The 13,683-nt window shown below is 42.1% G+C and overlaps 1 protein-coding gene across 1 annotated transcript; it reads right to left on the bottom strand.

The window, feature by feature from the left end:
- Window positions 1-6,976: 6,976 nt before the first annotated feature.
- nptx1l (neuronal pentraxin 1 like) lies at window positions 6,977-9,970 on the bottom strand. The gene is made up of 5 exons (XM_028411861.1): window positions 9,465-9,970; window positions 9,087-9,294; window positions 8,315-8,559; window positions 8,048-8,227; window positions 6,977-7,646 (listed from the first exon to the last, which is right to left on the bottom strand). The coding sequence occupies exons 1-5, from the start codon at window positions 9,906-9,908 to the stop codon at window positions 7,425-7,427; spliced, it is 1,299 nt and encodes a 432-aa protein (XP_028267662.1). The 5' UTR covers window positions 9,909-9,970; the 3' UTR covers window positions 6,977-7,424.
- Window positions 9,971-13,683: the final 3,713 nt, after the last annotated feature.

Here is a 13,683-nt window from a genome sequence, read left to right as displayed (position 1 = left end):
CAATGGCCAAAAAAACTAAGTTGTTTTCCTGTATACTTTATTTAATATAATTTACTAACATAGGTTTTATGGGTTGTTTTGCACCGTATAACGGTTACTTGTTATTTGTGATCTAGTTGAAAAGCAGTGCAGAAATAAACCGGCCTTCCTGTGACACGTCAGCATTTGAGCCAATGCGACACAATGATTCAAACCTGTTAGCTTTGAATCCCAGAGATGCTTTTTATGCTTTAACTCGTCCTTGCATTCTGTGCTGAAAAACTCCTTTGCAGTGTCACATTATTATATTACACTTTGACATCTGCATCCTTGAGCAATTCCCTCCAGCTTTTTTTTTGTAAGTTGCCGTCGTGGCGCTTTAAAAAAACTGAAAAGGGGGGGGGGGGGTGCTGCCACAGTAGGTGCTGTGAATACATGACCTTCAGTTGTTTTGACATTTTTTTGGAACAGCTTGACAGAAATTCCATCCACTAATTATCACTTATTATGAATGCCAATTTTTTATTTTTTTTATTTTTTAAGTTTAGGAATGTTGCTTATAACATGTCTGATGTTTAGAGCTGAATTTTGATGCACCTGCTCGGTTAGTTTAGATGCCTGAGTGCAGATCAGTGCGCTCGACCTGCAGCGTGTCGGGCTGTGTGTGTGTACAGTAAAAGATGAGGGCCTTTGTGCGTGTCTGTTTGCGATTGACCTGATTATGGAAAACAGACCCTGGCACTGCTCCCAGAGGGTGCAGAGACTGTGGCATCTTCATGAAAAATATCCCTGTTGTGCCAGCTTCTGTCACACGACGCCCGGGGAGAATAAAGTCCGGCCATGGCAGACTGCCAGGAGCAGAGGGAGGGTGAGAGAGGGAAGGAGATTGATGAGGAAGAATTATGCAGCACTGGTGTCATGTGACTGATTAACAGTCAGTATTATTTATGTTGTAACACTGCTGTGGTAGTAACATGTATGTGGACCAGTGCCGACCAGTGAATATTCACCAAATCTAGCATCTCAATTCTCATGTGTGCATGGGATACGGTCCAACAATTTATTATTGTAACCCTGCAGCCGAGTTTTTATGTGTCCCTGAGCCCTCATGTTCCTCCCCTTTTTAATGCTAATTTCAGTTTGACCACTGGAGAGGAACAATGTAAACGTTACACTTGAGTGTGCAAAGGTAACAATCTGCAGAGTGTGGCACTAAGCCAAAGGAGGGGAGGCCGGCAGGTAGGGTTAGAACGCACCATTAATCTGCTCTGCCATCCCTCCGACAGCAGGAGCTGTTCTCCAAGGAGGACCAACAGACCGCACAGGCTTAGACCCCCTAAGTTCCCTGGTTTAAACAATTACAGTGGTCCCTCGCTACAACGCAGTTCACCTTTTGCGGCCTCACTGTTTGAAGTTTTTTTTTTTTGCATTTTGACAATGGTCTTCAGGCAATATCCTTGTGCTGTGTACTGAAAACAGGGTTTGTTCTTTGGTTTCATTCTATAATACTGGACTTTGAGAGGGTTTAAACAAGAGAGAAAAGTGTAAAAAATGTTCATGCCTGTCTGAGAAAAGTGTATGAAGTGTGTAGTATTGCGGGTTATTTTTGGAACGTAACCCTGGCGATAAACGAGGAACCACTTTATTACAACTCTTGGACTAATAGGGAGTTTTTTGAGTCCACACTGTAATGGAACAAACAACCTAAAAACAGAAACTGAAATGGGATGGGGTACTGGTGACTGATGGTAAGGCCCAGAATGCATCAGGAATTCCATATTAAACAGCTTCGATGTGTGTGCAAAATATTTTCTTTATAATATCTTTGCTTGTTGACAGTCTTAAATGCCGTCACATGGCTGTTGTTGCTCTCCGTCTCCAGAGTGTGCCCTGTTGAACATATGAAATGTGTGTAAAGTAGATTCAGACATAGCACCTCAACTTAAAACAATTCAAAATCATTTCTCCCCCCTGAGAAGTAATCCCACTCCTCAGCAAAACACTTGAAGGAAGCACCACAGAAGCAGCAGCCGTGTGACTTTTCAGTTCCCTCCGCAGAAAGGACATTTGTGTATGTGTTTGGGCTGAGGCTCACTGGGTGACAGCGTGGAGGGGAATTTCCCTTGCTGGGAAGGAAATCAATTATTCATTCAGGGGGCAGCACCCTGACAGCTGCTGAAGTAACGCTGAGATTAAGGACAAGTATGGATGGATGCATGTCTCATGTATATTCTCACTCAGCATGTGAAGCAAACTTCTGCCTGGTCTGTTCTAAGCAGCTTTGAAAACACATTGAAAACAGACAATTACAGAAGAGTTCATGTGCACACAGGCTGGAGCTTTTGCGTCCCGATCTTTTATTCATTTTAACTTGATTAAATGTATTTCAGAATTGAGTCGAAGGGATTCTGGTGATGTTCCATGATTAATGTCAGAGGAATCTTGAAATATTATGCAGATCAATCAAGCGATTGGTTAAGGACACGTGAGTTCAGTTTGAATCCATGTCCCAGCTGTCCCATGTCGCATTTCTGGTCTCAGCATTTTTTTGTTTTTTTTTGCAGAACAATAAAAGGATACTGCTGGTTTATACAATTTATAAAATTACATTCTGAAATATCACAGTTCTGTGCCATTAAAAATGCATTCCTTTGAACAGCATTCATCAGCAGATTGCCTGTGTCATCAGTATTACATTTACTCACCAAAACAAATACTCGTGTTCAGCATCAGCAGGGTGGCTGCATCTGTCTCACATCCACGTCAACATTCTCTTTGTTTTCCTGATCTGTTGTCATGAATTTTTCATCAGTGCGATGATGAGACGTTTTATGTGTTTTAGTAATAGCATAAAGCACAGTAAGCAGTCTTTGGGTACGGTGTGTTTTATACTGTCCTGCTGCTGCAGCTCCAGCTTGTACACAGGAGGCAGCATAACTCCAAATGGCCTCTGCAGCTTGAATAAATTCAACACAACGTACTTAGTATGTGCTCAGTTCACATAAAAACTATAATTTATTGATTGAGAAATGCACTGCCAGAATGTTTTTGGGCAGTTGCAGTGCCAATTTTCAGAAACTATGCCGTTCCTACATCTTGATTAATCACAACACGGCTGGTAAAATGATCAGAATTGTGTATTTCACTTTTTAAAACATGATGCAAATAATGTTCACTGCAATATTTGTAATTTAAAGCTGAGTGTTTGGACACTCTTAACCAGAGGAAACATCCTCCTCATGCTGAATAGGGCTGAGGGTTCATAGTGAGGCTAATGTTAGCACCAGAGAAGTCGAACCCTTCATGGACAAAATAGAATTGTAGCGTCGACAACTTCCACAAAATCTACAGATAATTCAGTTAAAAACACAACTGTAGTTTAAATACACTAGGCTATTTTCAGTATCAGCATTAGCAGTCCTTAGCTATATGTCCAAAATCTGCTCCATTCATTTTAGTATGCAAAACATTATGTGAGATTTGTTAGTATGATGAAAACAATAGTGCATTAATGGCATAATTTTAAGGGCTTAAACTTTTCTTAGCATGGTGGTAGGGGTGGGCGACACACACACAAAAACACTAAGTACACTCCTTAATTCACTTAGTTTTTGAAAGTATTAGTCAGTAGTAACATGAAAAGAGTTTGTAACAGACTTAAAAAGGCTCTGAGGTGCAGCTGGACTGCAGATCACTTGTAAAAAACTGGACGTTTTGCACTTTGCGTTCAATATTTTCACAGCATTCTGAATACAGGCGTGCTGTCAGTGTGGGAGAAATATTAGCGGCTGTTCTCCTGCGGATCAATTACTTTGAGCAGTCTTTTTAAACTGTAGATTTCGACTGATGATGGGAATCATATCTTTTGCTAGGTAAGAAGTAACTGCATAGAGCTGCATTTAATAGAATGTGTCCTATAGACGATAATACGATCTCTCTGCTCTGGCAGATCGTCAACACTTTCTAATCCTTCACGATGTAATATTGTCACATCGCACACCCCTACGTGGTGGCACAATACATGGAAAGAACAGCTGGATGTTGGCCTAAGTTTCGAGTTTGCAATCCTGAATGTATTTAGCACAGCATTAGCATTTAGCTGAGTGATCCACTATGCAGGAGCTGCTCATAGAACTTGAATGTTTCCTAGCTTATGGGCTTGTTGGATTGATTACTCCTCTTTGCAAATGTGATTTATATATGAGCAGAAATAAATAGCGTGAGTATTAATAGTATGAGGGAAGAACGGGTGAATCCAGCTTCAGCTCAAGCCTTGGATGACAAATACATGAATCTTCATCGTCTATATCTACATTGTCATTAGCCATCACTGGCTACCTCCTCGTTAAAATAGCTCAGTTCTGTCTGCATTCCCTCCATGTCACCTCAAGGACAGTACCGGATAATTCTCCACAGAAAAGCTTCAGCTAATCAGTCAGACGTGATGAGTTCGTGTGAGCTATGAAGACATGGGCTGAAATAAGGGGAGCCAGATGTGATGGAAGAAAATCACCTGGTATGGAACCTTTCCTCTGAGCTAATTTGAAGTGGAGTGCATGCAGACACCTACCAATTAGAGCTCAGCAGAGCTGGGGAGAGGTCAACAGTCTGGCCATTATCTGGCTGTGCAAAATACACACCTGACAAAAACTGGGTCAAGATTTAGGTCAAGAAAAAAAAGACCCGAATCGGACAAATGTGCTCTGTAGGTCAACAATGCCAGCGGGATGTGGAACAGGGATTGGAAGTCGATTCTAACAAAGACTCCAGTGGCTACTCAGCAGCCAATCATACTGTGTGTGTGTGTTTCTGTATGTGTACAACAGTATGTGTGTGTGATCCATGAGTGTGAGTGACTTTTGGATCTGAAATGTAAGCCCAGTTGTGTCACAGGAGCTTCCTGTAATGGCTGTGCGATCACTGGAGTTAGTCTGCTGTCTGGGGAGTAGTCTGTAGATGTCTGAGGTAGAGAATGGAAACCAATTTGTGGGACATATGACCTGTCTGTGGCTTCTCCAACAACAAAGGGAGGACCTTCAAACCCTGCATTCTTTGAGCAGTCACAGCAGTGATTCATTTGCAGGGAAACTGTAGAGAAACTGTGAGATATGACCTTTATTGACGTATGTGTGTTTACAGTATGTGCACAGGTACCAGTGTGGCTGCACTTCGCAGAAATGATTTATGTTTGGTCTATACAATGGAGGCGACGTCTTTAGAGGTGTTCTTGAACCTCATGCAGATTGATTCTTAATGAGGAACTCGAAGGAAATCACTTTCACTGTAAAAACCTGCGATTCCAGATTATTTCCAGTGGGATGTTTTACAGGTTGTTGCATCATGTAAAAGGTAAAGCTTGGTTACGTCTATTACACAAATGTTTGGTAATAAAAAACAGAAGACATTCTGTTGTTGAAATAAGACTAATTAAAGTGTAGTTAAACCTACAACCAACACCAGCTCAATGCAGTGTAGCTACATCACTGCTAGAAGGCTAGGCTTAGCTTGCTTGCTAATTTCTGTTAGTACGACTAAAATACTATCTGAGTGGATAACAATTCATCCACACTGTCTATCTCAGAAAAGTGTTCAGCTTGTTGTTCGGAAATTATCAGCTAAAATATGGAGCAGATCAAATCAATGCCGCTGTACTACATTACAGCTAGCACAACCCCCTTCTGTTTACCTTCTAGTTAGGTAAACACACTGAATCACATTACTAGGTGAAATATCATGGCACATTAGCCAGCTATCATATCCACTCGGGTAGTATTTTGATACTAATAACATTAGCAGCTACATAAAAATTAGCCTGCTTTGTACTCAGGAGCTAACATAAAGGAAGTTCTCATTTTTAAATTATATTACTGTCTGTACAGAGGTCAAATGCACTAAGTTGTGAACACTTTTAAAAGACCAGCTCTCTAAATGTAGAACCTTAAGTTCATGAGCTCAACGTTAAAGGTTTTGTTTTAGTACAGATGTTTTGATTGTTGTAGTTGGTGGGTAGAAGATGGGAAAAAAACAGGCTACTGTGAGGAACACTGGATCTCCAGTGGCCACCAGAGGAACTTGTAGAGGGGATAACAACCTTTTCTTCAGTTGCAGTCTTTATTGTAGCCCATGTTGATTGATTGGGAGGATGCTATTGTTCTGTTGGCACAGCAGCAAAGTCTCACCTGAAAAATGTACTGTGTTTGTGTTGACTGGACAATAGATCACAGCTTTATGATGCCACCGCTGGGTTTTTCTTCATAGTGACAGTGGAATCCAAACAGGAACAGTTACTTAGAACTTATAATCTGGTTGTGATAATTTAGTTGTTGGAGCATGTGTTGCTTTATTGTGTGATCTGGTAGATGTTACCTGGGATCCTAAATTAAACTCGATATCTAGCATATACACATGGTTGGTGTTGGTTTAGTGCTTTTATGGTTATGAGCTCACGTTCATACTTTATGATAAAAATATAAATGTTTTTAAAACGTCTTCCATCTTTGTCTCGTGTGAATAAATGAATATAAGTCTACACCTGCATATGATTCAAGTATCACAATTTATTACAAAAACTAGAACTTTTTTTTTCATCTGTCGGTGTTGCCATGCTTTAAGCATATAACAATACAGTATAAAATCTCAACCCAAAAGTCCGATAGTAAAAGCAGAGATCATAGATGCTGACGCAGCATTACAGAAGTTAAGACATGCTGTTACTGTACAGAGAACACTCCCACTGAAGAACAAGCATCTGCAGAATGCGCCATTATCATCAATGAGCTGCATTTTACACTAGAACAATCCGATCCTCGCTCCGAGCGCCACGAGAAACACACCGCTTCAGAACTAAATTTACAGGAAAAGAAACACAAACACTCTGCAACTGAAAATGAATGTGCTGAGATATTTTTCAACAGCCCAAAGGCACTCAGGCTCAGATGTTGGCAATAAATACACGTCATTCTTCACACGAAATCACGTCAAGCAGGTGGTGGTAGAGAAAGAAAGTGAGAGAGAAACAACGCCGTCATAACCTGTCAAAGAACTGGGTCCTGTTCAAAGAGTCCTCCTGGCCTGTTTTCACAGTGAAAATCCCTGGCAGTCAACACAGAAAAGACAATTGAAGAAGTGACATCTGTTCTCTAAAACTACATGGACCTCCTACGTTTGATGCTGGCCTGTCATTTTGGTCTCCAGCGGTGACCTCTGACCTCTTGCAGTAGCATCGCACATGTAGGCCTGATGTGCATTTAAGCACCACAGGATGTCCCTTTTTTTTTCTCAGTGACCTGACCCCGAGGGGTTAAAAAAATCTGTTTTCAAATATCTTTAACAGTTCCAGATGCTTTTTCATTGAGTCTCCTCCACATTAGTGTACCGATGCTGTGACAGCAGTGGCTTTGAGCAAATGCATTCAGCTTCGTCTTCTCCTTCTTTCTCCCGGCGGTTCAGTTGAGCTGGCGACAGGCTTCGAATGTCCACTTGGAGGCACCTCCGTAAATGTCAAGGCTCGTCTCCATCCAGGCAAAAACATTGCCCACTTGAGCTTTGCTGCTGCATGTCGCCAGGTTATAAATCTCTCCTACGGATAGTTTACGATCCCAGATGTGGAAGTTGGCCAGGTCTCCGACGAAAGCTTGCGTGGCATCAAATCCTCCTCCGAGTGTGTCCTGGAGTGAAGACAGACGAGACGAGAACAGAAATCATTTAGCTTACCTGCAGTTTTTGACTGAATGAGAAATTTGGGGTGATCTTATGGCAGGAAATTAAAAATAATGCTATCTAAATGTAACTTTGAAAACTTAAAGGGACAGTACACCACAAAATCAGTTGATTGCTGGGTGCAGTTTGGCATAAAATAGTTCCTGCATGTCACTAGGTCACAAAAAATGTGGATTTTGTTGAGTAACTAGATAATGATGTCTAAAAAAGTATTTTTGAAGGGGGGGCTTTAAGCACCACAGGCAGTTCAAGCTGTACCAAAATGATGGGAAAGCCACCACTGCAGGTCATGGGAAGAATATACATTTTAGATTAACTTGTTCTCTCTTTAAATGTGTGCTTCCTGTACCTGCTCTTGTCCTAGGATGAGCAGGCCTTGCGGTTTGATTGGATGATAAGGAGCCAGATTTTCTCCGCTGCCTCTCTTGACACCATCTTGGAAAGCTTCCCAAACCCCATCTCTAGTCGTCCAGGTCACGCAGATGTGGTGCCACTTTCCGTCATTTATCAGAAATGGCAGCTTTGCAACCTTTTTGAAACAGGAATGATCAGACTCAGAGCCACAGCAGCAGCACAGCAACGTCTCACACAGATCAATACGCCTTTTTTTCCATACCTTGTCGTTTATCAGTATCTCCATGGGGTTGTTCCCCCACTCTATGAGCACCAGTTCGTTGGCTTGTCCTGGCACTGCGTAGGAGAAAGGTGTGCCCACTCCAGGAGACGCATTGGATTTGAGCCACATGCACACGGTGAGCGCGTACATCTCTGGCAGGCTCTTCTTCACTTTTGCGTACATGTAGTTGGTTCTCAGCGGGAAGGTGAGCTGGAACTTATCCAGCGGCCTGTTCTCTCTTTGACCTGTGAATTAGAAGAGTTTCTTTTATTTTTTTATTTGTTTTGGTTGGACATTGGCTCTTTCCCAGCGTGCCACATCCCGCGGATTTACATGGATTTATCCTGCGTTACACAACAGATCCACGCTGGTGACGCTCCAGATTTGCTCTAATCTCGCATAATAAATCCACCACATGAGCGCTTTACGTCCATCATTCCTTTTTATTTTACATCCAACCTTTTTTTTCATTTCACACTGCTGCTTTGTCCGAGGTGTCCCAAAAGGAGCGCGCACTGCGCTTCAAGTTCTCTAATGGAGGGGACAGGTCCTTTACTGCATGTTTTAAATAGTTTAATCTGCAGGAATTAAAGCAGGGACCCGCAGAATACAGTGGGCTGCTCCAGTTTTTAACGGATGAGTGCAATATTAAATCGACTGCTTAAGCCTATAAAACCAAATTGGATATGAAAAGATTGTTTCTGCTTTCTCCCGTAACATCGCTGCACTGCAGAAAACAGCGTCTGTGCGTAAAACCGTTCAACTCACATACCTTTCTCCAGGTCGCTGATCCTCTGGTGTAGAGACGTGAGCGTGGACTCCACTCTCCCACGCTGCTCAGTCTCATTCCGGAGTCCCGGCTTCCCCTCTTCGATGCTGTTGACGCGGGACAGCACCTGCTTCTCCAGGTCGTCGATCTTACTCTGGAGCAGGTCTTTGAGGCTGTTCGCCTGCACCGAGTTGTTGCTTCTGCTGAACTGCTGTTAGGGTGGGAAAAGGATAATTCCAGATTATAAAACTGAAGGAGCAAATTCATATTTATCTAAAACTTCATTACATTTTTATAATTATAAAATGATTATTATTATTTTTTTATAAATGTGTTTTGGTTGCGCATCTTTGCGCATTGTCGCCCTGAAGGGCAGCCTACCTCCAGATTTTCTAATCTCTGTTTCAGCGACTGTAAAGTCTGTGACAGTTGCGTTAAAGTGTCCGCGGGCCCCCTCGAGACGTCCCCCATCGTGTTTTTGGTCCCAGCTTCCTTCCTTCTGCCCCCGGGCCGCGCGTCCCCGGGCTCCACGCCGCTCTGGCTCTCACAACGAGCCAACTTTGAGGTCAGTTCCCTGATAGTCTCTTTTTGGTTCATGATCGTTTCTTTCTGCTGCAGGACCGTCTCCCGCAGCTGCATAACGGTGGTCTTCAGGTCCTCCCCCGGCACGCTGTTCTGCAAGGTGGCTGCGCAAATGTCCATATCCTTGGGCACTGATGTGCAAATGAACTGCGTCTGTCCGCCAAAGTCTTGAGACGAACTCTCTAGAAAGACGAATAAAAATAGAAAAAGTCTCCAACAGAATCCTCTCTTCGTGGCCTGCATGTCTGCGTCCGAGCCGGGCTGTGTGCGTGTTTTTGGTTGGTGAGCCGCAGTGACTTTGCGCGCAGCGTCCTCCTTGTTGTTGTACTCTTGTCTGTGCGCGAGTGCAGCCGTTTTTATAGAGCGTGCCTGGTTCTGCGCAGAGCAGGTTCACTGCATCACGACTGGAGGGGAGGGAACCGCGCTGCCCGGTTTAAACGGCTCCACGAGCAGCAAGATGAAACTGCTTCTTGTTTGCTTTCAGGCTGTTAAACCCTTCATCACTTCCGCTCTTTGCGGCTCTCGCTGCGTTTTATTCATCTGGAAAAGGCAGACTTGTAGGCAGCAGAGGAGGAGGCTGCTGTGTTTGTTTTTGGGCGCACTGGAAACTCTCTCTCTCTCTCTCACACACACACACACACACACACACACACACACACACACACACTCTCTCTCTCTCTCTCTCTCTCACTCTCACACACTCTCTCTCTCACTCTCACACACTGATGCAGATCAGAAGTTGCAGCAATTTGTGGTCTACAGGGTCCCCTCATATTCAGCACCGAGGACAGCTCCACAGACATCCACACAGTGTTAACCCTTCACTCTTCATCTCGCCTCACCATTATTGATACTCTTTATTGCCTGTTATATTGTAAAAAGTCACACTGATGGTGATGTTTTGTCTGGATGAAGACCAAAGTTTCTTTGACTTTGTTCAGAAAACCAGCCAAAAAAGATAAAATATATATATATATATATATATATATATATATATATATAAAATGTTAAAATATTGTTAACCTTTTACTTTCTGCCCATGTTGATAGCTGACAAAGCTCTAGATGCAACAGCTGTTGAAAAGTTTCTAGGCTTTTGGACAGTTGACCAGGTTTGATCTGATTTCGCACATAAATCAGTGGCTTGTTTGCTGGTGTATGCTAATCTTGTTAACAGGCTGCAATCAGCCAACAATCAGATGCATAGGTAGCTTGCAAACCCAACCAAACTCCAGCTACTTTTATAAAACAATCCCATTGTGTAAAATGTAGTTGTCAATACGTAATTCTGTTCTATCAGCCTTCCTGATAATGAGCACCTTTAACTATTTTCCATCACATACTTGTGTAAAAATTCATTGCATGTACTTATAACAGAGTAATATAAGTACTTTTTCTTTAGCCAAAAATGTAAATAATGTCAGTGTGAATGTTAGCATTGAGTCCAAAGTATCTCAAAGTTAGCTTGGCTGTGAATGTAGCATTTCCTTTCTGTAGTCTGGTGGTTTTTTAATTATGTTTCACACCAGCACTGGCTTTAGATCTGTTCGATGCTGAGCGAGTGTGTGTGTGTGTGTGTGAGAGAGAGAGAGAAATACACACCCCACTGGATGTAAATCTAATACACACACCTCATCCATTGACCCCTTCACACTGTGGTGATCTGCTCTCGACAGCGCTGCCATAACCATTTTAATAATTCACTTTTAAATGATAATCTGTCCTCGAGCAATTTACCCCATCTATTATGCAGCAAGGACCATTTTATTGTGTGCTTTCGCTGCCCACTTGCTTATTTATTCAGTCAATCATGAAAACAAACAGTTTGAACATGTCAGGAAACATCAGGTTAAAATGGATTTCTTTGGCAGTGAACGCAGCATGCAGAGTGACAAAAGGGTGCCGGGCAGACGAGGTTAAATGGGTCACAGTATAATTACTCTCATCTACAGCGGCCCTCCAAATGGTTTATAGCTGCAGGTGCCTCTATGCAGGCCAGGAATGATTAAATTGTTGTCAGGAGGAAGAACCTCATCTAAAAGCTGCAAAACCTATAAAGAGCAGCACTTAAGAGCTGCTGTAATATTACAGCATTACTATAATAGTGGGTGGAAATGATTATAAGGAATGAAATGGCGCGCTTGAGAGCTTTAAAGTAAATCACGCACTCAGACATTTCCTGTTACTGCTCGTCTTTTCATGCCGTCACCTGTTTCACAACATGCGTTTGTTGTTAAGAAGTTTTTATGCAGTTTGGGTTATGCAAGAAAACAGTGTTATAATGTGTGACATAACTTAGTGTTTGTGTCCCAGAGTCTTTTCTGTGGATTACAGTCCATTTAAGTGATGCAGCGACGTCTAAGAGCAACCAAACAGGAGCGATTTAGTGACTGTACTCTGCGTTCCTAATCCAAAAGCTGATCGACAGTATTGGATATTGTGACAAATAAAAACAAAGCTCACAGATGCCAGACAAAAAACCAGTGGCTTCTTTTGGAGCTTTTTAATGTGGCATTAAAAAGTTGTGAGGTGGTGATGCAACTGTTCAGGAAGAGTCTCCGCTGCTTATCTAGAAGTTTCCGTGGATGAGATTAACAAAGTAATACTGGAAAATAGAGGTCAAAGGTCAAAATTAACATAGAATGTACTTTATGAACTCGGCAAATCTTTTTGTCAAAATGATTTTTGTGGAAATTCAAAAGAGGGAATCAATGGAGAAGCAGAGAGTCAGAGTGATGCTTTCAGCTGCTCTGTCCTTGGCCAAAACAAAAACCGACAAAAGTCCAAATTCTGTTATTTGTTGTAGAACAAGAGGCGATGAACTCTGAAGATCCCTGTTAGACACTAAAAAGTTAAATCATCTTTTACAAGCCCATCACAGTCAGACTATATTGCATAGTGTTTGGAGTACACACACTTTAAACGCCTCACACTATGGTTTACATGCAGAGCACAAATCACACAGAAGCAGATGGTAGCAAGTTGCTGTTATAAAAGACTCCATTTATTTCTCTTTACAATAAATCTGAAATGCCAACTGTTACCTCACTTATGTTTGTAAGTTAAGAAGCTAGCTAGCGATGCCAGTGGGAGCTGATATGTCGGCTTTTATCACCTATTAAAAATCAAACTCAGCTGTTATGTAGCTGCTTCATGTAGCATTAAAGTTGGTCTGCCTGCTAACTTGACCCTGTCAGTTAATAAATTGATAAATGTTTATTCATCATTAACTTTTTTAAACAAGCAAATTAGATGTTAGCTTACAGGCAGAGGGCTTTGCATGATCAAATAAGCAATGGTCACATCTGTTTGCTATCACAGCAGCATCCAGCCCGTCCTCACCAGGAAAACCTAACATGACCAAAGTGGCCATGTGACTGGAGCAGTTTTACTAATAACATGTGTTTAATGTTATGAATGTGGGTGTTTAAGATGCTTTTTACATAAACCTTCACCTTGGTTTTGATGACTAACCTTAAAGGTAGGGTAGGAGGTTTTGAAAACTCAGTAAATCAGACAGATTTTGAAAGTAAATACACGCCCCTTTCTCTCGGAGCTCACCCCGAAGCCACGCCTCCAATCACATGGACGTGCATTACCTGAAGACGAGCTGCGACTTTGTGACCATCATGCACATACCTCTCTGGTAAGAGAGTGACAACCAGCCAATACTCCGCGCAGGGCCCACTCGGAGGATTGGCTGATGTTTTTCGTGTTTTATAGCTTCCACAGATGATTCATATTATTCGTTTTAATGCAAAACTGCCGAACTAATTGGTTCCTATCAGACTGTAAAGAGAAGTTACACTAATTTAACAAAAAGTGCATCAGAATGAAATCTCCTACCTTTAACCACTCATTTAAAAACATGATTAAAAAACTTACAGTGGACAAAAACAAAACAACTCACAGTGTTAGGGGACTCAGACCTTGAACTTCTGAGTGAAAGTCCACCTCTTCCATGGTCAGATGACGTTGGGCAATCTGACCACATGTTCCATTAGCAGAAATGTAACTAG

Source organism: Parambassis ranga, chromosome 8 (assembly GCF_900634625.1).
Source record: "Parambassis ranga chromosome 8, fParRan2.1, whole genome shotgun sequence".
In the NCBI taxonomy this organism is placed as follows: Eukaryota; Metazoa; Chordata; class Actinopteri; family Ambassidae; genus Parambassis; species Parambassis ranga.
Note: the sequence above shows the minus strand (reverse complement) of the source record. Positions and strands in the feature narration are given on the sequence as shown.